At 41.9% G+C, this 24,384-nt stretch overlaps 1 protein-coding gene across 2 annotated transcripts in view; it reads right to left on the minus strand.

The window, feature by feature from the left end:
- SUMF1 (sulfatase modifying factor 1) overlaps window positions 1-24,384 on the minus strand; it is a 113,632-nt gene that overhangs the window by 40,298 nt on the left and 48,950 nt on the right. For both annotated transcript variants that reach the window (XM_015130371.3, XM_015130369.3), the window contains exons 4-7: window positions 17,889-17,971; window positions 15,810-15,932; window positions 14,931-15,045; window positions 5,827-5,940 (exon numbers count right to left, since the gene is read on the minus strand). In XM_015130371.3, the coding sequence (XP_014985857.3) occupies window positions 5,827-5,940; window positions 14,931-15,045; window positions 15,810-15,932; window positions 17,889-17,971 (435 nt within the window). The remainder of the gene's footprint in view (window positions 1-5,826; window positions 5,941-14,930; window positions 15,046-15,809; window positions 15,933-17,888; window positions 17,972-24,384) is intronic.

Below are 24,384 nucleotides of genomic sequence, written 5' to 3' on the forward strand. Positions count from 1 at the left end.
CCTGGGCAGAAGAAGATCAGGAGGCAAGCTAAGTAACAGTCTCATGCTTCTGTTGCACACTGAGACACAGTGGTGGGAGGCCAGAGGATCACAGGGAAGAGGAACAATCAAGTGTGGAGTTTAGAGGATCTAAAAAACTACTGAGTCCAAGCCCTAAGCCCTATCATGCAATGACAAAGAAGGATCTGAGCAGGGTCAACAAGTATGGCATCTGCAAGCATGAGTATACATGCTAATCTCTGGCCAGAGAACTGGTATGTGCCCCAAATGTACTTAATGTGCTATGTGTGGATAGGCAAGAGCTCAGAGGGGTGGCCTCTGCACACCACGGAGGACAGACAAGGAGGGCTTATCCCAGGTCGATTTTATTTTTTGTGTGTATTTTGTTTATTTTTTGACACCGGGTCTGGCTCTGTTGCCCAGGCTGGAGTTCAGTGGTGTGATCTCGGCTTACTGCAACCTCCGCCTCCCAGGCTCAAACCATCCTCTCACCTCAATCTCCCAAGTAGCTGGGACTACAGGCATGTGCCACCATGCCCAGCTAACTTTTTGTGTTTTCTGTAAAGATGAGATTTTGCCATGTTGCCCAGGCTGGTCTCAAACTCCTGAGCTCAAGCGATCCTCCCACTCAGCCTCCCAGAGTGCTGGGATTACAGGCATGAGCCACTGCACCCAGCATATCCCAGGTCAATTCCATACATCAAACAACCCTGAGAAACAGAGGACACTTTCCAAAATATCGAGAGCTATACAATCTATTAGACAATCAAATTCCACATTAACGGAAGCAAAACAAACTGAATTTCTGGCTAAAATGTGGTAAGTAGCAGAGATTCATTCAGAGGAGGAATACGTTTTGGAAAACTTTGATCTCACTGGGCTTTGATGAGCAAGGTTTTCATTGAGAGAATGAGTATGTGATAAGCCAACAAAAGGTAAGGGTAAGAGGAATATCAGCAATCAGTATTTATAAATATCATTTACTTCCCCTCTGCTTCTTTTTTCTTTTTTTCCCCCATGCCTCTGAAGACCAACGTTTCTCATTAACTCTGCTGATGGAAGTAAGCAATATTATAATTAGATAGCCAAAACATAATATAAACAAAAACAGTAAAATAACAACAGTCCTCTGGAAGTGATATAAAGTTTGCACATACAGTGACAAATTAAATTTCACAAAATTTCATCCAGTATAATTATTTCCAATTTGTAGACAAGGAAAATGAAGATATATTCCAAATTTAGCAGTAGTCCTTTAACATTAAGTGGCAGAGCTGTAATCCAAGTTATTTTGGTTAAGTCCAAAATTAGAGTTCTTTCCCTGACAGCCAAGCGTGGTGGCTCACACCTGTAATCCCAGCACTTTGGGAGGCAGAGGCGGGTGGATCACCAGAGGTTAGGAGTTCAAGACCAGCCTGACCAACATGGTGAAGCCTCGTCTCTACTAAAAATACAAAAAAAATTAGCTGGGCATGGTAGCACGGGCACCTGTAATCCCAGCTATTCGGGAGGCTGAGGAGAATTGCTTGTACCTGGGAGGCGGAGGTTGCAGTGAGCCAAGGTTGTGCCACTACACTCCATCCTGGGTGACAGAGCAAGCTTCCACCTCAAATAAAACAAAAACAAAATTAGAGTTCTTTCCCTGAGAAAAAGACGCCACCTAAATGCAACTGTGTCCCTAACAGAGAGGGAAAGATATCACAGATCGCCCCATCCTGTCACATCATCAACTGAACAAGTCAGCAGGGTACCTTGGTACTGAAAGTGAGTACGCAGATGTGGGAAATTAGAATGCTATATAACCTCTACATGTTTCTTTAACTGAAAGCACTACATGGCACCACAGATTAATATTCGTCTCAGACTTAGGTAACTGAGAAGCAAATAACCACAAACTACATTTGCAAAAACCAATTATTGGGTTAAAATACATTGCAGCACTGGCCATATACTAGATTGTGTCTGTGAGGAGGGGAATGAGGCCACCTTAATGTAGCACCTCCACAGGACACACACATAGTACACACACACACACACACACACACACACACACACGCTAACCAAGCTGATCCTTTTTTCACATGGACAAATACCTCATCTTCTTTTAGATGTGTACAAAGCACACACGGCTGTTTCCACAACCTGCTTTTGCCATAAATGACTGCCCAATAAAATAAAAACTAATGATTAACTTTTGTGCCCTGGAAATCACTGAATAAGAAAAATATATTTCCTGAATAGCCTTTGCATATAGGGCACTGATATTCCCAAGCTCTCCAAAGAAGCTTTAAAATGACTTGCCGTTGTGAGTTAGTCACAGAACTAACATAAATACATGACATAGAAGAGGTCAGTTCCTGAATTGAAATATTTACTAACCACACGGATATTTTGGTTCTAAACTTTCCCTGAAAATGTCTCTTCTAACCAGCCTCTGCTTATGAAACACCTGGAGTCTGGACAGTCACCAAACTCCCCCAATCCCGTATATCTGGAACTGGTATTACTGTAGGGTCAATAATTATATACAGGTTATTTGCTAAGCACTAGAGATACACAGTCCATTAGGGAAGAAAAGCAAATAAATTAAGATCTCAAAGAGAAATAGGACTTAACCAGACTCGATGAGAACTACCACAGCTGTGAAGAATTGCAGGGCTCAAATCCTAGAGAGGTGAAACTGTTGTCCTTAGAGATCTACTGCCTCAAATGGCAGATGTAAGGCTGAGAAGCTGAGCAGAACTTTCAATAGACTCATGGCCTGAGGAAATAAAACATTGGAGTTCAAGGCCCTCCAAGGTGGAGGATCTATGGTAAAACCCCTAGACTTTTGGCTGGCACCCGGAAGAACCATACCCAGGGGGAACTTGGAATAGTCTGGCCATTACAGGGTCTGAAGCTCTGCTTCAAATCATCTCAATTCCTGACTAGATTAAAGCTAATCTGAAATAGAAGTTTCTAGAAGCAAAGGTAAATCCTCTCCAGAGACACATCACACTATCTAGATCTCAAATTACCTCCACAAATTTTCACATAAAATGTCTGACACTCAGTCAAAACTAACCAGGCATGTGAGAGAAAAAGATGTGACTGAAAGCCAAGAACAACAGAAACAGATCAACCTGGTGGCCAGATATCAGAGTTATCAGACAAAGTTTAAAAAATGATGACTGAAAAACACAGTGAAATAGCCCTGCACACTGACCAGAGCAGCTTAAATAAAACATACCGATGATATCAAGCACTGATGAGAAGAACAGTTTTTATTCTTTTTCTTTGGCTAAAAGAGACAGAAAGTAAACACAGTAAACTATTAACATTATATAGTAGGTACACAGTTATCTATTATACTATTTTCTGTACTATTCTGAATTTTTGTAACATTTCATAATTAACTGTTTAAAAAAGAAAAAAAAAGATGTGGCTAGAGAGATCAGCGAGGGTTAAATTATGTTAGCCTTCAGAAGTCATGTGCAAGAATTTATACTTAATCAGCCAGGTGCAGTGTCCCACATCTGTACTCCCAGCACTTTAGGAGGCCAAGGCGGGAGGACTGCTTGAGGCCGGGAGTTCAAGACCAGCCTGTGTAACAGAGCAAGACCCCATCTCCACAAAAATTAAAAATAAAAGTAATAAGACCTGGCATGGTGGTTCACACACCTGTAATCCCAGAACTTTGGGGGGCCAAGGCGGGCAGATCACCTGAGGTCAGGAGTTTAAGACCAGTCTGGCCAACATGGCAAAACCCCATTTCTACTAAAAATACAAAAATTAGCTGGGTGTGGTGGTGGGCACCTGTAATCCCAGCTACTTGGAAGGCTGAGTCATGAGAATCACTTGAACATGGGAGGCAGAGGCTGCAGTGAGCTGAGATCACACCACTGCACTCCAGCCTGAGGGATAGAGTGAGACTCTCTCTCCAAAAAATAATAATAATAATAATAAAAAGATAAAAGTAATAAGTTTTTAAAAAATATTTTACACTTTATTCTTCAGGTAATAAGAAGGCATTAAAGGATTTTAAACAGCGGAGTGACCGCATGTGACTTGCTCTCTATATAGATCAGTCTAGTCTCAATATGACAAAGAGAGGGAAGGCAAGGGAGCCCTCTGGGAGGCTGCTGCAGTAACCCAGATAAGGGATGATCATGGCTTTTCTGCTGGCAATGAAGAATAGCTGTAAAGACCTGAATTACAGAGTATGAATTGTCTAAGGATTTGGGGTTTAGTTCTCAAAACTGCTAAATTATATCCCAGTCAAATGAGGAAGCAAAGGAGGCCACTGGGACAAAGAGAAACCTAAAATGAGAACAATTTCATTAGAGCAAGGGCAACATCCAGGATAAAGCCTGGGATTGGTAAAAAGAAAAATGTGAATTTTTCTGTAAATCCTTAGAAGAAACACAAGTAGTTCTAAAACTGAAAGCTAACAAGCACTCAGCTCCACACCAGATGGTCAGATAGATACATTCACAACTTGCCAGCATTCTAAGGCCTTGTGCACCCCCTTCCAAGCATGCAGATGCTTTTATCTGAGAGGAAAAAAATTCTACTTCTGATTCTGACAGCAAATGCCAAGTCACATCTTGCCAGTAGAGAATGACATCTCCCAACCACAAACCCACCTAAAATTTTACAACCTTATTTTCATTTTGACCACTACTTCCACCAGCCCTGCTGGAAATTAAAAGAAACTGAGGAGGGATGACAGTTTCTGAAGAACTCAGCTTTTTTATCTGCACCCCCCCCCAAAAGTAGATCTGTTTCTCTAGATTATTCATGAGCAGCCCATGTGTTATTCTGTGAAGAAAAATTAAGCATACCAAACAACTTTATTCCCATATTCTGAAAAATGAACCTCAGGCAGAGTCTATTTCTTCAATTGCTCTATAATCCTATATTGAGAAAATACTTAAGAATTAATTTTCTTTATCATTACCCTTTGAGCCTTTTCAAAAGGTTCAGGTTTAAAATTAAGCACATCAAGTACCCAGTCTAGCTAGTTTGGTTATAAATATACATTCCTGGAACTGACTTATGAATGGCTACTTTGCTAGAGATAGGATTTTGCATGATATTTTCCCCCCAATCTGTTCACACCATAAAAAATATTCAGAGATGTTCTTTTTAAAGGAAGAACTTTCCACACACATGCCCATGTAGTGTCTCAATTTGTATACATTCTGCTGGGATAGTTTGGTTTTAGAGGCAGGGTAGTATACTATTTGCATTCAACTTTTTTCACATGCCAGAATAAGTAAAACTGAGACAAACATGATTGTCTTCTGTTCCCAAGGTATAAGGTGCCTTGACCTGACATACTAAGAGGTTCAGGAATTAATCACTAAATGACACAACTTCCTGCTTCAACATTTAACCAGAAAACACCCTTTCTCATTCTCTCCAAACAATGCTGCTGAATCAAAATTTCAACCCATCAGAACTCAGGCAACTAGAGGCATGATAAATACCATCTAACAGATCTTAATAGTTAATAATAAAACAGTAATAAACTTTATAATTATTTATATATCACGCTTTGATCAAATTTACGAGACTGAATACAATTTCTAAAGTTATAGGCAGATTTCCTCAAATAGTTATCACCATCACAATCCTGGAAAAGATAAGATGCTCACAGACATTTTTGCAAAATGCTCTAAGGTTGAAATAAGAAACATGTGCTTAACGCCCCTTTAGGGAAATCCCAAGATTAATTTCCAGAGTATGTAAATACCCTTTGGAAATACATGAAAGTCTGGCTGCAGACTGCCCAGAGGACAGATGCTACCATTCCAAGATACATGCTCTGCGAATAATACTCACCGGGTTAAGCGTTTCTTCAACAGAATGATGAACGGTCCACCAGTCTGAAGTCCATTCCCACGCGTTCCCCACTATGTTGTATAAGCCATAACCATTGGGAGGGAAGGCATCAACCTAAAAATAAAGAAAGGAAAAATGCTGTCAAACTATTCACCTGGTTTAGAAAAAGTCTTCAGTGCAGAAATGCAACAAGAGCTTTAATTTCAGAGTATGAATACTGATTTTTATTCCAATAGTCAAAGTACAATTCGGCCAACATAAAGACAAAGAAAGGGGCATTTTTTTTTTTTTTTTTTGGCTTTGAGCTCTTAGAGAATTCAGAAACCTAAAGAGAGTTCATATTAAATGGCATGAAAGTCAGATAAATTATTCCTAATAGAGTTACTAATATTATCATAAATTAAAAATTTGTATCAAACATTGGGTGAGTAGGGGGAGGATAGAAGATACTTAGACTTTCAAAATCATTCACAGGAAAATCCCATTGGACCCAATATGAGTCTTGCCATCAGAGCTCAACTTTCCTGGCCACAAAATGTCTTTCAGCACTGAGAGACCCCAAGTCAGTCAGCTCTGTCCTCTCCACAAGTTTCTGCCAACTCATCATCTTATCTTAAGCCTCAAAACTTAAGGGGATTTGTTTTTATAAAGAAAATGTGAATTCATTATCAACTATATTGGTAATAGAGGGTTTTCAGTCTCTGAAACCTGAGTCTCAGGCAAAGTGTATGTATTCTTCAGCAGAAAATTATACATTTCAAAGGCAGGTCAGACAGTCTGCCACATAATACTGTCACAAACACGGGACCAAAGTGTAGAGTTTTTATAAAAGCGGGGAGAGCAAGAGAAAAAAAAAAAAATCTAACTGAACAATAGTAAATGCAGAAAGTTTTGCTGGCTTAATGGCTTAACATTTTTCTCAACATTTTAAAACGGAAATTCTCAAACATAAAGGAAAATTTCATTTTTAAAATGAAAAATATATATACATATATCAAGTAATCCTTGGGGGTTTAACAATCTTTTTGTAAATCCATGCTTTTTCCATACTAAATGAAGTAGAATGCAAGGAATGAATAAACTAAAATTCATTCCATGTGGCTTCAGATGGTTTCACATCTACACATGAATATGGAAGCATCTGATGCCTGGGCAATTCAGAGCACTCCAATCAAAGTCACGAAGCTAGTGTGAAAAGAACTTAATCTGGATGAGTTGGAAAGCTGAAAATTCTCACCACACTGCTTCCAAAATCAGCAATCATTATGGAAACAGCAGTACTTATTCATTGGTTCATTCAGTAATTCCATGCACAGTGACTAAAGACAGGGAAGGCTTCAATGACAAATAATGAATGACCTCAACTAGTTTAATGAGGGAGAAAAAAAGAATATGCCCAAAACTCAAAATCCAATTCTGAAAGGCAGAATGGGATGAGTAGGGTAAGAGAGGGAAATAAAATGTCAGAGAAATTCACAAGAGGGAGAAATTTCTGGCTGAAGGCATTCTCCTTTACAAAAGTAGAGCTGTGTGGGCAGATTTCGAATAGGGCTCAGAGTTCAAAAGAGAAAGAAGAGGCCACAGACATAAACAACTTTTTCAACAATTTGGAGAGGATCCAAAAAAACATGGTAGAGTAATAGCTGGAAGGAGTAGGAAGGAAAAGAAGAAATTCAGTTATTTTAGGAAGAAAAGGAAAGGAGTCAGGGGAGCAAGTGCAGTTAAAAGATGAAACATGCCAGGTACAGTGGCTCATGCCTGTAATCCTGGCACTTTGAGAGGTCAAGGTGAGTGGATCACCTGGGGTTAGGAGTTCAAGACTAGCCTGGCCAACATGGTGAAACCCTGTCTCTACTAAAAATACAAAAAAATTAGCCAGGCAGGTGCATGGCCCGTGCCTGTAATCCCAGCTACTCAGGAGGCTGAGGTAGGAGAATTGCTTGAACCCAGGAGGCGGAGGTTGCAGTGAGTCAAGATGGCACCACTGCAGTCCAGGCTGGGTGACACAGCGAGATTACATCTCAAACAAACAAACAAAAACAGATGAAACACATGCTGGAGGAAGGAATCATTTTCCAGACTCAAAGAGCACAGGTGGAAGTGCTCTCAAATCCGTCTGCCTGAGGTCCTATCTGTGCACCAACACTATTTTTTTTTTTTTTTTAGATAGGGTCTTGCTCTGTCACCCAGACGGGAGTACAGTGATGCGATCACAGTTCACTGCAGCCTCAACTTCCCAAGCTCAAGCGATCCTCCCAGCTCAGCCTCCTGAGTAGCTGGGACCACAAGTGTGCACAACCACACCCAACTAATTTTTGGAATTTTTTATAGAGATGGGGTCTCCCCATGTTGCCCAGGCTGGTCTTGAACTCCTAGGTTCAAACAAACCTCTTGTCTCAGCCTCTCGAAGTGCTGGGATTATAAGCATGAGGCACCAGACCCAGTGACACCAACAGTTAACAGCTAACATTAGGCAAGCAACTTAACCTATATTTTGTCTGTAAAATGGGAAAAATAATAGTACCTACTCAAGGGTTTGGGTATTTTTTTCTTTACCCACCTTAAATAATTTGATGTTTAAGTGAGGTAGAATGTGGAGGTCACCACCCCTAAAATTACCATACATGAGTATACCACTAAGGAAAATAAAAATTTTAACTGCCTGCTGTTAAACCAATCCACTAACTAAAGCTTCCTCTCAGGAGCCTCAAAAGCAAACAAATGTATATGAGAATACTCCTGGCACATTTTCAGATGAATGAGCTGATATGCATTAAAGCCAATTGTGTAACAAGCAGCATAGCAAAATGTAAATTCTTTAGGCTCACTGGGGTCAAAATAGTTTGCTCAGTATAAAATCAGATCTAGCTGGGTCTGGTGGCTCATGCCAGTAATCTCAGCACTTTGGGAGGCTGAGGAAGAAGGATAGCTTGAGGCCAGGAGTTCAAGACCAACCTAGGAAACACAATGAGACCCCACCTCCATAAAAAAAAAATATTTTTTTTAGAGATGGAGTCTCTGTCACCCAGGCTGGAGTGCAGTGGCCTGATCTCAGCTCACTGCAATCTCTGCCTCCTGGGTTCAAGTGATTCTCCTGCCTCAGTCTCCTGAGTAGCTGGGATTATAGGTGCACGCTGCCACGCCCGGCTAATTTTTTTGTATTTTAGTAGAGACGGGGTTTCACTGCATTTCCCATCTGGTCTCCAAATCCTCAGTTCAGGCAATCCACCTGCCTCGGCCTCCCAAAGGGTTGGGATTACAGGCATGAGCCACTGTGCCTTGCCCCACCAAAATTTTTAAATTAACTGGGCATGGTGGTGTGCACCTGTAGTCCCAGCTACTTGGGAGGCTGGGGTTGTAGAATCACTTGAGCCCAGGAGGCTGAGGTTGCAGCAAGCTGTGATCATGCCACTGCATTCCAGCCTGGGCAACAGAACAGGATCCTGTCTCAAATAAATAAAATCAGACCTGAAATAATAAATACATGAAATATCAGGTCAGGAAGCTATTTCCCTGTAGTCCATTTCATCATCAAAGTTAAATTCCTGCTCCAATTGACCAGAGCATGTGGATACAAAAGAGCAGCTTAGGTGGACTTGAGATACTACGTGTAAACGATTTCCATAAGATAGAGATCTCATTAAGTCTCATTCTAAACACAGATGGCAGCTGTCTCTCTGGCTGGCTTGCTTGCTTTTTCCTTTAGTCCTGTTTGTCAAATTGGTTCCTTTAGGACTCCCAGTAAATGTTCTAATTTGTTTTAGTAACTTCCATGGCAACTTCTTCAGGTTAATTTCCTACACATATGCTGAACTTCCAGTTAAATATTCCAATTCTAAACATCTGTAGAGTGTCCTTATTTCATACTGAACAACGTGTTTTTTGAAAAGGTACACTGATTTTAAAAGAGTAAATGGCTCTATATTCCTTGGTAGCTCATGTAATTAAATAGAAAAGAAACTCTGTAGCTGCAAGTGCTGTCAAATATGCATAACTGTCCAAGAAAACCTTGTCATGGCCTTTTGCTAAAATGAACAGGCACTTATATCATTTGTTTGGTTCATCAAAAATGCTTATCACAGGCCAGGCGCAGTGGCTCACGCCTGTAATCCCAGCACTTTGGGAGGCCGAGGCAGGTGGATTGCCTGAGCTCAGGATTCGGAGACCAGACTTGGAAACACACTAAAACTTTTTGTTTTATCAGCCAGGCGTGGCAGCGTGCACCTGTAATCCCAGCTACTCAGGAGGCTGAGACAGGATAATCGCTTGAACCCAGGAGGCAGAGACTGGAGTGAGCCAAGATCACGCCATTGCACTCTAGCCTCGGCAAGAGTAAGACTCCACCTCAAAAAAAAGAAAAAGAAAAAGAAAAGAAATGATTATCACGGTCTTGTCCAAATGAGGGCCACAAAGGCCATCGCCTGTGTCTTTGGAACAGAGCTCACCCATCTTTCAGGACCAACTGATCCTGTTCAACTGCTGATCACATGGACCCTCCTGCACTTTGGCTTTCAAAGCGTTTATTTGAATATTTGCTACTAGGACAACTAAGAATTGCATCTACAGCTCCACCCAGGCCCATACCTAGGCTTCAAGCTGTACTGCAGCTGCCTTGCTTGTCACACCCCGGCATGCATGAGGGGGATGCAGGCGGCTAAGGCCCTTTTCCTGCCAGCGTCTCTAGTGTGTCCACTGCCTAAGAAGGCCGAATATGGGCCTGGTAGCCCAGTGCCATCCATTTTCAGGGTCAGATGCATCCACAGGTCAGTTGTTATACACTCCTTAGCAGAGTCTGACTTTAATGGCTACTGTCCTGCTGTCTGTAACAACCAATACCTTTCCTGGTGTCTAATGAGCATCCACAGCAGGTACCTTCACTGACATTCTGTGCATCCTGCAGTACCACTTCTGCTGAACCAAAAGTAGCTCGCTGGGCACCTTCATTCCACACCCAGCTCTATACCAGCAAGCCGGGCTTCCTACCCATTTAAAGTTTGAGAAAAGGTTGAGATCATTTTTTCCCAAGACCTCTAATCAGTCACTTTTTCTAATAAAACGATTCACCTGCAATAGTAGTTCATTCTAAGGGAAACATCAGAGGAAACAGCTACTAGGTTTGATAAGTCATTTGCCGCTACCAAATAATGCATCCATTTCCCATGAGTTTGTGTTGGTTTATTACATATGCAACTCACATACATGGAATTTTATATACATATGCACTCATATACTTATTTAAGGGACAAATACTCTCATGCAGTATTTTGTTTCTTATATTAATTCCACCCTAAGAAGAATAATGCTTTATTTATTCATTCATTCATTCATTCATTCATTCATTCATTCATTCGATACAGAATCTCACTCTGTCGCCCAAGTTAGAGTGCAGTAGTGCAATCTCGGCTCACTGCAACCTCCACCTCCAGGGTTCAGACAATTCTCTTACCTCAGTCTCCCACATAGCTGGGATTACAGGTGCCCACCACAATGCCTGGTTAATTTTTACATTATTACTAGAGGCAGGGTTTCATCACGTTGGCCAGGCTGGTCTTGAACTCCTGACCTCAGGTGATCAACCAGCCTCAGCCTCCCAAAGTGCTGGGATTACAGGTATGAGCCATCGTGCCTGGGCCACAACTATAATGTTTTAACTACTATAGCTAAAAATAGTCTTTCATTTCTGTTAGGTCAAGTGCCTCTTTGTTCTTCATCTTTTCTAAAAATCTCTTGTTCTTTCTCTATTGCTTGTTTAGTTTTTCAGTTTAAATCTTGGAATCACTTGGTGATGTTTCCAATAGCTTGTCTGTGTCACACTTAGAAATAAATTTTGATCCCTGCACTTTGGGAGGCCAAGGCAGGTGGATCACCTGAGGTCAGGAGTTTGAGACCAGCCTGGCCAAGACAATGAAACCCCATCTCTACTAAAAATACAAAAAATTAGCCGGGCTTGGTGGCAGGTGCCTGTAATCCCAGCTACTTGGGAGGCTGAGGTGGAAGAATCGCTTGAACCTGGGAGGTGGAGGTTTCCGTGAGCCAAGATCGTGCCACTGTGCTGCAGCCTGGGCAACAAAAGTGCAACTCCGTCTCAAAAAAAGGAAACGAAAAAGAAAGAAATTTTTGGAAGAACAATTACTGCATGAAACAAAAAGACAAATATTTTTTTAAATGACTACTGTTAGAAGGGTTGTTGGAAGAAAATTAGTCTCTGTAACAACAAACCTAGTAAAGGGCTATTTCTCCACCACAAGATTTCCTTTCTCACAGTGTTAAGAAAAAATAAAAATGTGTTTGCTATGCTGTGAATAATGGTGTCCCCTCGAAAATTCATATTGAGACTTAATCCCCAATGCAACAGAATTAACTTGATTTTTTGTTGTTGTTGTTGTTTTTGTTTGTTTGTTTTGAGACAGAGTCTTGGTCTGTCACCCAGGCTGGAGTGCAGTGGCACAATCTCGGCTCGCTGCAACCTCCGCCTCCTGGGTTCAAGTGATTCTCCTGCCTTAGCCTCCAGAGTAGCTGGGATTACAGGTGCCTGCCACCACGCCTGACTAATTTTTGTATTATTACAAAAGACAGGGGTTTGCCGTGTTGGCCAGGCTGGTCTCAAACTCCTGACCTCAAGTAATACACCTGCCTCGGCCTCCCAAAGTGCTGGGATTATACACGTGAACCACTGTGCCCCATTGGGGATTAACTTAATCCTCAATGCAAGTATGGCCTCTGAGGGTGTGACAAAATCATGAGGGCTCCTCCCTCGCAAGTGGGAATAGCACCATTATAAAAGAGCTCAAGGTTGAAGGGAGTGCTCTTTTGTCTTTCTTCTGCCTTCTGCCAGGTGAGGACACAGCGTTAGTCCCCTGTGGCAGATACAGTCAACCCAATCATACTGGTGCCTTGGTCTTGGACTTCCCAGCCTCCAGAACTGTAAGAAATAAATGTCTGTTGTTTATAAATTATCCAGTCTGTGGTATTTTGTTACAGCAGCACAAAGGGACTAAGACACTCTTTAACACGGCTTTATGAGTGTATGATTATGCCAACAAAAGGACGGTGAGAAAGGAACTCCTGTACACCCATAGAGGAAACCATGCCCCAAGTGTTCTGCAAAATAATTCAACCATATATCTGAAACTCTTCCCAAGAAAGTTTTCTAACCTTTGACTCAATTATTTTACTGCTGGGAATCTATCTTTAAAAAATCATCAAAGAGCTGGGTGCAGTGGCTCATGCCTATAATCCCAACACTTTGGGCGGCTGAGGCAGGAGGATCACCTGAAGTCAGCATTTCAAGACCAGCCTGGCCAACATGGTGAAACCCTGTCTCTAATAAAAACAAAAAAATTAGCCAGGCATGGTGGTGTGCACCTGTCATCCCAGCTACTTGGGAGGTTGAAATGGGAGAATTGCTTGAACCCAGGAGACAGAGGTTGCAGTGACCCAAGATTACATCACTGCACTACAGCCTGGGTGACAGAGTGAGACTCCGTTTCAAAACTAAATAAATAAATAGATAGATAATTAAGCAAATAAAATGGCTCAAGGTTGAAGTGAGTGCTCTTTTGCCCTTCTTCTGCCTTCTGCCAGGAGAGTTCCTTCTGGTGGATGCAGCCAACATCAATCATGCTAGTGCCTTGGTCTTGGACTTCCCAGCCTCCAGAATTGTGAGAAATAAATTTCTGTTGTTTACAAATTATCCAGTCTGTGGTATTTTCTTACAGCAGCACAAAGGGACTAAGACTAAGTCATGGCTTTATGAGTATATGATTATGCCAACAAAAGAACGGTGAGAAAAGAACTCTTATACACCCACAGAGGAAAACATGGCCCAAGCGTTCTGGAAAACAATTTGGCCATATATCTGAAACTCTTACCAAGAAAGTTTTCTAGGCCGGGCGCGGTGGCTCACGCCTATAATCCCAGCACTTTGGGAGGCCGAGACGGGCGGATCACAAGGTCAGGAGATCGAGACCATCCGGGCGAGGTGGCGGGCGCCTGTAGTCCCAGCTACTCGGGAGGCTGAGGCAGGAGAATGGCGTGAACCCGGGAGGCGGAGCTTGCAGTGAGCTGAGATCCGGCCACTGCACTCCAGCCCGGGCGACAGAGCGAGACTCCGTCTCAAAAAAAATTAAAAAAAAAAAAAAAAAAAAAAAAAGAAAGTTTTCTAGCCTTTGGCTGAATTATTTCACTGCTGGGAATCTATCTTTCAAAAATCATCAAAGATGTAGGTTAATATTTATGTACAAGATATTCACTGTAGAAAAAAAAACAAAAACAGAAATAACCTGTTTCTGATAAATACATTGGGGCTTATTTATATGATAGGTTACCCAGCTGCTGAAAGACAATGTATTTGTGGCATACTGCTAATGACAGATGAAACGTTTCTGATATAGTCCCTGCCTATAATTTAAAACTATTTAAAATAGTACGATTTTAAATACTGTATCCAGTCTGACCTAAATGCAATATGTAAAAAAATATGATACATATACACCAGAAACACATATGCTGGCAAATATGGTAGTTAAGAGCATGGGCTTTGGAAACAAACCGACCTGGTTCAAATTCCAGCTGTGCCGCTTTCCAGCTGTGTAACCTTGTGCAAGTTAGTTAACCTCTCTGTGCCTCAGAATGCTCACCTGGAAAATGGGGATAATAGTACCTACCTTACAGAGTTGAATGGACAGTAAATGAGACAATTCATGCAAATGCCTTAGCACAATGCCCGGCACGTTGCAAGCACTCAACAACTACAAGTCATTATTAGCATCATCAACACAGAGAACAAACGGGGAAGAAATGCACCGATATACTAACAGGGGTTATTTCTGGGTGGTAGAATTCCAGGTCGGTTTAGCTTTCTCCTTTATAGTCTTCTTGTTTTTCCAAATATTCTACAATAAGTATTATGGAATTAGAAAAGAAAATCCATTATACAAAAAGAGCATCTGATTAATTATTAGTATTTACTACGTGCAACAGTGAATGCATACACGAAGGGAACACCATGTGAGTCAGAAAATGAGCAATGCCTTTCACCCATGTCTACTGGGAGCCGCAGTTCTCAGCAGCTGCCACCCTCCTGCAGAGGTCTCATTACTCACGGGCGCAGTTCCTTGGAAGCCATCCTCGCCAGTGTTGGTCACCGGAAACTCGCCCTGCCAAATGTTGGCATAATGCTGGCCTTTGGGCTGCAGTTTGTTGCCCCAGGGGAAAAGTCTGTCAGAAGAGACATAGGCATCAGCCTGTCAAACAGGCACAGGTTTTGGATTAAAGTCAAGAGAAGGGATGCAATGAAAAAGAGAACATTGCTCACTTGTTCTGAGTGAGCCTTTTCAAATATATATATAAATAAATAAAGCTTTTAATCAAGATTTATTTTCAATTTCCTTATAACTTCTCATGTCACATCCACAACAGCCTCAGTCTTGCCCAGGTACTCAGGAGGCCTGAAATAAATCACAAAACTAAAAGAAGGACTTATAGAAAGCTGGGAGAGTAGACCTCACTTTGGACTTATATGGTAGCGTGATCAGGCACCACCACACCACACTTTTTTATAAAGCCTGCGCTATTTTAAGGAGCCTTTCCTAGAAGATGTGAACCCAACATGAGTTTTCTGTCTCATGGCTCTAGAAGCAGAGAAATACTGCTGCTTCAGGAGATGCCCAAAATAAGAAAATGCTAAAAGCAAGGCAGTCTGCCAAGCTCTAAGCAGTGATATGTAACTCAAGGGGGTTGAATTGCTAGGACTTGCTTCGGGGCTGCAGGGAGCCCACTTGGCCAGACACTTGGTTTAGGGGTGATAAAAGATTTGTGAACCATTCTCCAGTGTCTTCTAAGTAATTTTGTGGAAAAATAAGAAAAAGAATTATTGTCGTTACTAACTTTCTAACCAAAGTAAGTTCCATGGAGTTTTTTGTTGTTGTTTGTTTGTTCAAATGATCAACATATTGTCAGGCAAGATGAGACCCTCTAAGTACCTATTGTGCAGGCCTCCCCGACAGCTGTATTCCCACTCGGCTTCCGTGGGCAGCCGCTTCCCTGCCCACGTGCAGTAGGCAACCGCATCATTCCAGGAGACATGGAGAACTGGATGATCCGGCCTGGGGAACAGCAAAAGTAGAATGAAAAGCAGCAACAGAACAGGAAGCAGGAACTGGCTTCAGCAAAGCGCCCATAATCCCCCTCATTTCAATCTGTGACACTGAGGTCATCCTGGTCCTGAAGTCAAACCCCAGCCATGCTACATCTGTCACACTCCACCAAAGGTTTCTGACAACCCAGGCTCCAAAATGGGTTACAGTTCCACTGGGAACTAGACTGAAAACATTTCTTCACTTTGTAGGCTTGGACTCCCACAGAATTTCATTGCTATGGCAGATGCAGAGATACTCCAGCTGCTAGGAGGGCCATCAGCAGAAGCTTCTAGCTCCTTTGGGGTTTAGCAGAGCTGACAGCCATCTCAGAGCCACCAGTGACTAACCAACCACAGCAGGGGCATACAGACCCAGCCATTTCAGCCTACAGTGGCTCAACCTAAGGGCCATATACACCCTAGAGGCTCCTGTATTGGCTGGAGCTTGGTTGGACCTGCATTGTGGCTTTGATTTTTCCCTCTGCCTGGTCCTGCTCTGGCCCCCTCCTTTCCACAGGTGTGGAGCCCTACCATTCTGCATCCTAAACTCCAACTCAGCCTCTGTTTCCACAGAACCCAACCTGTGACCCTTGGCTTTCAATTCTGTGTCTTTCTACTTTTCCTCTACAGGTGGCCAGTCTTTTTTTCCTGAGGGTATAAAGGGTGTGGAAGCTTGGTTTAAACACACACACACACACACACACACACACAGAAAAAGGGGATAGACTTATTCACCCAGCACTAGATGGCTTTGGATGAATTCCCTGCTCACTTTTTTTAAAGTGGGCTACACATTCCTAGTCCATTCCTTATACACCTTTCAATTCCCCACAGTAATTACACCAGGCCTTCCATTTATTCTTTCAACAAACATCTACTGAGTACCCATCACGTGCCAGTCACTGTTTCCCAGCACAGACAAGAGATGTACTCTTCTCAGAAGACCCATTGGTGTTGACTGCATGAATAACATACATTTCCCTTTGGGTTTTCCTTCCTCCCTTAGCTTTTTCCTCTGTTACTAAATTCAGGAAAGCAGATATTAACTGGGAGCTAAGAAGCCAAGTCCACCTGAGAAGCCCAGGAATCCTATAACTTTCCACCTTGAAGACTAATTTCAGCACAGAGGTTTCCAACTCAGGCTTTGAAAGACGTTTGACTTTTGTCAAGGGGCTATATCCCTAAAGCTGAACTTCCTATACTCCCAGCTCCCTGACAATGAGGGCAATAACCAGGAATGTTGTTAAAAATAGTGACTTAAAAATGGCATCTGAAAAATTAGGTTAGAAGAGCAGGTTTCTTGGGCTGCTGAGATGCTGAGTCCTAACCCAAACCTTGCTCCAACTCCAGAGTTTGAAGTGTTACTCTATTTTTGCTTGAGATAATTATTTCCTTGCCACCCTGGAGACTTGCTGACCGACTTGGCTCTCTGTGGTTTTCCAGTTAGATGGTGGCTTCAAAGAATTCCAATCCGGGACTAAAGATCATGTGAATCCTATACCCAAGGCCTAGGCTTCTACAGTGGCAACCTGGCAGGACACAATTAATTATCCATAAGACAGATGTCTTCTTCCTCATAATGACCCACTAATAAGAGAGAATAGAAACAGAATGTAAAGATTAAACATGTCATGAGATTTGGAATAGGCCTCTCAAAAGGAGCAGGGAAACTGGGAAGAGGCAACTCTTTGACAGGCCAAATGAGGAAGGAAAGAGGCCACTAATTAAGAGCCTTCTTATGAGCAAGTTGCAATGTTTGGGTCTTTACATACATTATTTCCCGCCATCTTATTTTCCTACCAATTACAGTTTGTCATTCTCACCATTTTACAGATGAAGACGCCCACTGAGTTCTTTTGCCAGAGCAAAGGGTATCTATTTTGCAATGGAACTTGTCAACTGGGGAAGGAGGGACCAGCCTCACCTGTGCCGAACAGTAGAGTCAGGCCCTTCTGGGTGTCTCCAGTTAGCGCCTTTCACAGGTAACCACCAGGGAGCAGCTGCAACCTCAAAGCAACCCAGAACAGGCTGATGTTAGCTACTAACATCAACTCTAGAAAAACATCAACTTAGTGCATGCAGCAAAAATCTCAATGTCTTCAACTTCCATTTGGGTTACCAAACAAATACATTTGCCAGAATACCAAAAAAAAAAAAAAAAGACTTATATGTAAATAAATCTTTAACAAAAAAGTATTACTTAATATCATAAAGCATCACAGTGAACAAATAAATACGTATTTAAATGGTGTTTATCTGTAAGAATTTTTTTTTTTGAGACGGCGTCTTGCTCTGTCACCCAGGCTGGAGTGCAGGGGGTACAATCTTGGCTCACTGCAACCTCTGCCTCCTTCTCTTGCCTCAGCCTCCCAAGCAGCTGGGACTACAGGCATGTGCCACCACGCCCAGCTAATATTTTGTATTTTTAGTAGAGACAGGGTTTCACCGTGTTAGCCAGGATGGTCTCAATCTCCCGACCTCATGATCCGCCCACCTCGGCCTCCCAAAGTGCTGGGATTATAGGAGTAAGCCACCGTGCCCGGCCTTTGTAAGAATTTTTTAAGTGCATGGCTAGTCAATCCTCTATAATCTCTAACAAGTGAGACAGGTAGTGCTGCTCCTATTTAAAAGATGGGGAAACAGAGTTAACCTTACAATTAAATGTGAGGCTGAAGGTCAACCATGGTGGTCAGAGATCAAGCTGAAGCACAGAGGAAAAAATGGGGTGTGTTTTCAAAATACCCTGATTAAACTTCCAACCCAACATTGGCTGGGTGACCCTGGGCAAGTTCACTACTTGTCTGGACCCTCCTAGTCCTTGTCTGTGAAATGGGAGCACACCCACCTGCCTCACCTAACTCAGAATACAGAGGTCAAATGAGGTAAGATTGGAAAATGCTCAGCAAACTGCAACTAGAACCTTAACTCCTACTTTATGGTTCTGTTAACTAAAATAACAACAGTCAGTGGTCCTCATTTAGTGAATGGTTTAGTTAGGAACACAGGCTTTGGAGCCAGTCAAAATGAGATTTGAATCATGGCTCTGCTGTTCACAGTGTGACCCAAGGCAACTTATTTAACCTCTTTCCCCAAGCCTGTTTTCTCATGTGGAGATAGAGATAGTAACAGAACCTATATCTTGGGTTATTACAAGGAGGAAATATAATACGCATACAGGACTTATGACTATGCCCTTAGCAACTGAGGTTAATATGACTTAGCAAGCACTCAGTAAAGGGAAACAGTCTCACTATGGCCCCATGACACTCAGTCACAAGGAGAGCCACAAAACTAATCATTGCTGCTAATACTAGCTAAAGAACAGACGTTGCAAATGATTCTTTTTTTTTTTTTTGAGATGGTCTCACCCTGTCGCCTAGGTTGGAGAACACTGGCACGGTCATGGCTCACTGCAGCCTTGACCTCCCCAGCTCAGGTGAACCTCCCACCTCAGCATCCCAAGTACCTGGGACTACAGATGTGCGCCACAATGCCCAGCTAAATTTTTTGTATTTTTTGTAGAGATGGGGTTTTGCCATGTTGCCCAGGCTGGTCTTGAACTACTGGGCTCAAGTGATCCCTGCCCAACTTGGCCTCCCAAAGTGCCGGGATTACAGGTGTGAGCCACTGCACCTGGCCTGCAAATGATTCTTCCAATACAAATACAAATACAAATACAAAAGAAAGTGACTCACGGTTATCCCCACAACAATGTTACTCTTTGATTGTTTTCATCCTTTTGAGTTTGTCTGAGTAGAAGTTAAGGGAGAACATGTTCCTGCTAACCATTACAGCAATCACTGAAAACACCAAGCCGCATTCTTGTTCATTCTCTTTTCACACCAACACAATCAGAACATTCATGATATCTCAATCACAATTTGATGGGAAAAACCAATTTTTAAAATATTTCAACAAAAGAAGGCATTAGGTCCTTAAATGACACTACGGAAAGGTGTTTTATTTTACAGAGAACAGGAGAGTGAAAAGGCATGGCTTCTTTCTATTTCATTTGTGGTGCTGTAGAAGCTCATCTGGGGCTGTTCTCACTGACTGGGCTGTGCAGGTTTAGGTGCCCATGACAGGTAACTCAAGGGAGGAGCTGCAGTGAAAGCTCAGGTTAGTCCACACTTGTGTTTCAGGAGGATCCTCAGATCATTCTCCCAACTCTACCCTGTCCCCAACACTAACGCCACCACCAGAAGGTTCTAGTTCTTAAATTAAAAACAAAAAAGCTTAAAAGAATGATAAAATATAGCAATATGTTAACCTCTGTGAAATCTGAGTGGTAGATACTAGAATGACTTTTCTTCTCATACCCTTTTGTGGGTATGAGAATATTTCATCACTAGTGATTTTTTTTTTTAATTATGATTTCTTTATCCATTCTACTACTAATGGGCATTTGGGTAGTTTCCAGTTTGGGGCTATTATGAATAGTACTGCTTCTATGGATATTCTTAAAAGAGTTTGTGGCTTTTGGCAAATATATGTATGCATTTTTGCCGCCAGTACATGGTGGAGTGGAACAGCTGGGTCCTAGAATACACATGTGTACAGCTTTAGCAGAGACAAACACACACAAGCCTTAAACAGGAGAAGGCCCCTGCCATTTCCTACCCCTTTTTCTTCTTCTTTTTTTTTTAAATTATTTATTTATTTATTTATTTTTAAACTTTTTATTTCCATAGGTTTCTGGGGAACAGGTGGTATTTGATTACACGAGTAAGTGCTTTAGTGGTGATCTGTGAGATTTTGGTGCACCCATCTTCCAAGCAGTATACACTGAACCCAATTTGTGGTCTTTTATCACTTCCCCTGAGTCCCCAAAGTCCACTGTGTCATTCTTATGCCTTTGCATCCTCATAGCTTAGCTCCCACTTATAAATGAGAACATATGTTGTTTGGTTTTCCATTCCTGAGTTACTTCACTTAGAATAATGGAAATAGTGTGGAGATTCCCTAAGGAACTAAAAGTAGAACTACCACTTGATACAGCAATCCCACAACTGGGTATCTACCCAGAGGAAGTCATTACGTGAAAAAGATACTTGCACACACGTTTCTAGCAGCATAATTCCCAATTGCAAAAATGTGGAACCAACCCAAACGCTCACCAATCAACAAGTGAATGAAGAAACTGTGATACACACACACACGTACACACACACACACAATGGAATACTACTCAGCCATAAAAAGGAATGAATTAAGGGCATCCACTTTTTCAAAGGGGAGCTTTCCCTCAAGTCAGTTTATGTATAGAAGTCCCCAGGGCTTCTCTCTAGTGGCCTCTCGGCCCATACTCTTCTACTCTCCTTTTCCTCTCAATTCAATCTGGTTACAAATATTTATTGAGCACCCACTATATGGCTAGCACTGAACCTGATTCTTGGAGGGGATCTACAAGTCCCAGTAATCCTCCGAGTATGATTTATGAATTGTTTGCGCCGTCCCCTTGGTGATGAGTGAGCTTTCACTGTGTTCACAGGAGATCTGGTCAAAAGTGTGTGGCATCTTCCCCCACCTCACTCTCTTGCTCCTGCTTTCACCATGGGAAGCGCCTGCTCCCACTTTGTCTTCTGCCATGATCGAAAGCTTCCTGAGGCCTCCCCAAAAGCTGATACCAGAGCTACATTTCCGGTACAGCCTGCAAAACCGTGAGCCAATTAGACCTCTTTCTTTATAAACTACCCAGCCTCAGGTATTTCTTTATAGCAATGCAAGAATGGCTTAATACAACAATTAATTCCTCAGTTGCAATAACTGGGACAGAAAGTGTGCAATTAATCACCTCATTTTCCTTGATAAATGTCTCTAAAATTCAAACTGGTGGGTCCAGATATCACCTTACACATGTTAGTACTATAGGTTTTTTATCTCCTTCTACCCGCTACCCCACCCTCTGCTATACACACACCTACTCACTCACACTTTCTCTCATTCTAGACACCTGTTTTTCTTTTTTCTCAGGATCTATTCTTTCTGAAATCTTTCATGCTACCCTAGCAACCCACCCAAAACACACTACTAGCTTAACATCATGGAGCTATACGATGATCACCAATCTCAATGAGGTGCACAGTAAGATGGAAAAAACACGTCAACACACTAGCCGGAGCACGAGAAAGAGAACACCACCACGATAACACTATCCTTGACCAAGGGCTGCAACCTAGTTTTTTGGTCCAAAACAGTAAGACCTGAAGCAAGTATGCAAAGATATATGTATAGTAAATCTAGACATAATATTATTTCTAACTGAGAATTACAAAATAACCCAACTGTCCTTGGTGTCCATGAAAAAAGGAATACTATATGGCTAGTTATCAAAATATACTCTAATATGGAAATATGAAAATAATATACTGTCACAAAGGTAACCTATGGAATACACATCTGATTCCGCTTCTGTAAAATGTATGCATAACAATCTTTGTTAGTATCATCAGGAGAAAAATGTCTGGAAAGACTATACATAAACTTAACATGAGCAAAGGATCAGGAGAGTACTATTCGACATTTTTAGAGTGAGTGTGCATCACTATCACAGGTTTTCTCAGCCTCAGTACTGCTGATATTTTAAGGCCAAATACCTTGTTATAGGAGACTGTCTTATGTATTGCAGGATGTTTAGCAGTGTCTCTGACCTCTACCCACTAGATGCCAGTTGCATCCTCCCACTCCCACACCAACTGTGGCACATAAAAATGTCTCCAGACATTGCTAAATGTCCTCTGGGGAGAGCAAATTATCTACTGCATTATGATAATTAGGAAAAAAAAGATTACTCTTCTTAAATATTAATATACAGTTCTTAGTAGCATAGTGGTAAGAGTATCTGACCCTGAAGCCAAGCTGCCTAAGCTTGAACAACAGTACCACTTTTTACAACCTACAAGATCTCTAGCTGCTTATTTAACCCCTTCAGGCCTCAGTTTACTCATCTGCAAAGTGGGGATAAAATACTACTATCTACTTTCTGTGGTTGTTATAAGGATTAAATTTTAAAATACATGTAAAGTGCTTAGAAAAGCACCTGGTACAGAATGTTAGCTGTCATTATTACTACTATTCATTTATGTTATTACAAGTTACAATATTCTCTTAGAGCTTTCAAAGAACATATATGCTAATTAGTGAAAATCTACCCCCATATCTCTTCAGCTTGAGCCCCCTCCACCCACCAGTTCACCCTTTTCAGAGTACTGATCCGCTGAGAAAAGTGACCAAGTGCTAAGAGGTGAAGGAAGTGTTGGAACATGTGTCACTTCCAAAGACTTCTCAAGAAGACGTACCATCTTCCATCACAGTCATGATGTGAGAACCATCCACACATGAACTAACCCACTCTCTAAAGCAAGCAGCACTACGAGGGTAGGGCAAGGGGAGTGTATTAGTCCATTTTCACACTGCTAATAAAGACATACCCGAAACTGGGTAATTTACAAAGGAAAGAGGCTTAATTGTCTCACATTCCACATGGCTGTGGAGGCCTCACAATCATGGCATGGTGGAAGGTGAAGGGGGAGCAAAGGCATGCCTTACATGGCAGCAGGCAAGAGGGCAAGAGAGCATGCGCAAGGGAACCCCCTTTTATAAAACCATCAGCTCTTGTGAGACTTACTCACTCTCACAAGAACAGTGTGGGAAAAACCCAGCCCCATGACTCAATCACCTCCCACCGGGTCCCTCCCACGACCCGTGAAGATTATGGGAGCTACAATTCATTCAAGATGAGATTTGGTTGGGGACACAGTCAAACCATATCAGGGAGGGTGTGAGGGGTAAACACAATACAGGAGGGATCCACATTCCTCAACCTCTAAACTCCAGAAAGCTTGGGCCCCTGTAAGGGAACAAAACTACACACTTGTCTGTAAGACAGATCATAAGTCACCATTGTGATGGTCAGATGCACAGTCAGAAACCATTTTCCCATTTCACACATGAAGAAGGAAAGACAAGTAATCAAAGTCACCCCACAACTGAGGACTGACAAAATCAGAGGTAGGGCCTTATTCATCCTGCCCAAGTTTCCCTTGGAATGTCAAATATTTTCTGGCCAAATTTAGGGCAAATCCCATACAAACTCACTAAATGCTTTCCTTTTCCAAGTGTCACTGTTTCTAAACATTTCAAATAACTTGTTCTTGAAATCCTGACTCTGTCTTGAAAATAAGTGCTATTCTACTAGGTTTCGGAACTTAACAAAATAAACAACTTTTAAGAGTCATATATTAGGCATTTTATCAAGGCTATACTGCAGATTGTGACATCTCTAATTCCTTTTAACAGGAATAGTGTTCAGGTGTGTTGTTTACAGAGCAGAAGCAGCAACATGAATGGACTGGCATCTATGATAAACCTCAACCTAAAAAGAGACATTTTTTTGGATGTGGTTTTCCACCTACGCATTC

This window comes from Macaca mulatta, chromosome 2 (assembly GCF_049350105.2).
Source record: "Macaca mulatta isolate MMU2019108-1 chromosome 2, T2T-MMU8v2.0, whole genome shotgun sequence".
In the NCBI taxonomy this organism is placed as follows: Eukaryota; Metazoa; Chordata; class Mammalia; order Primates; family Cercopithecidae; genus Macaca; species Macaca mulatta.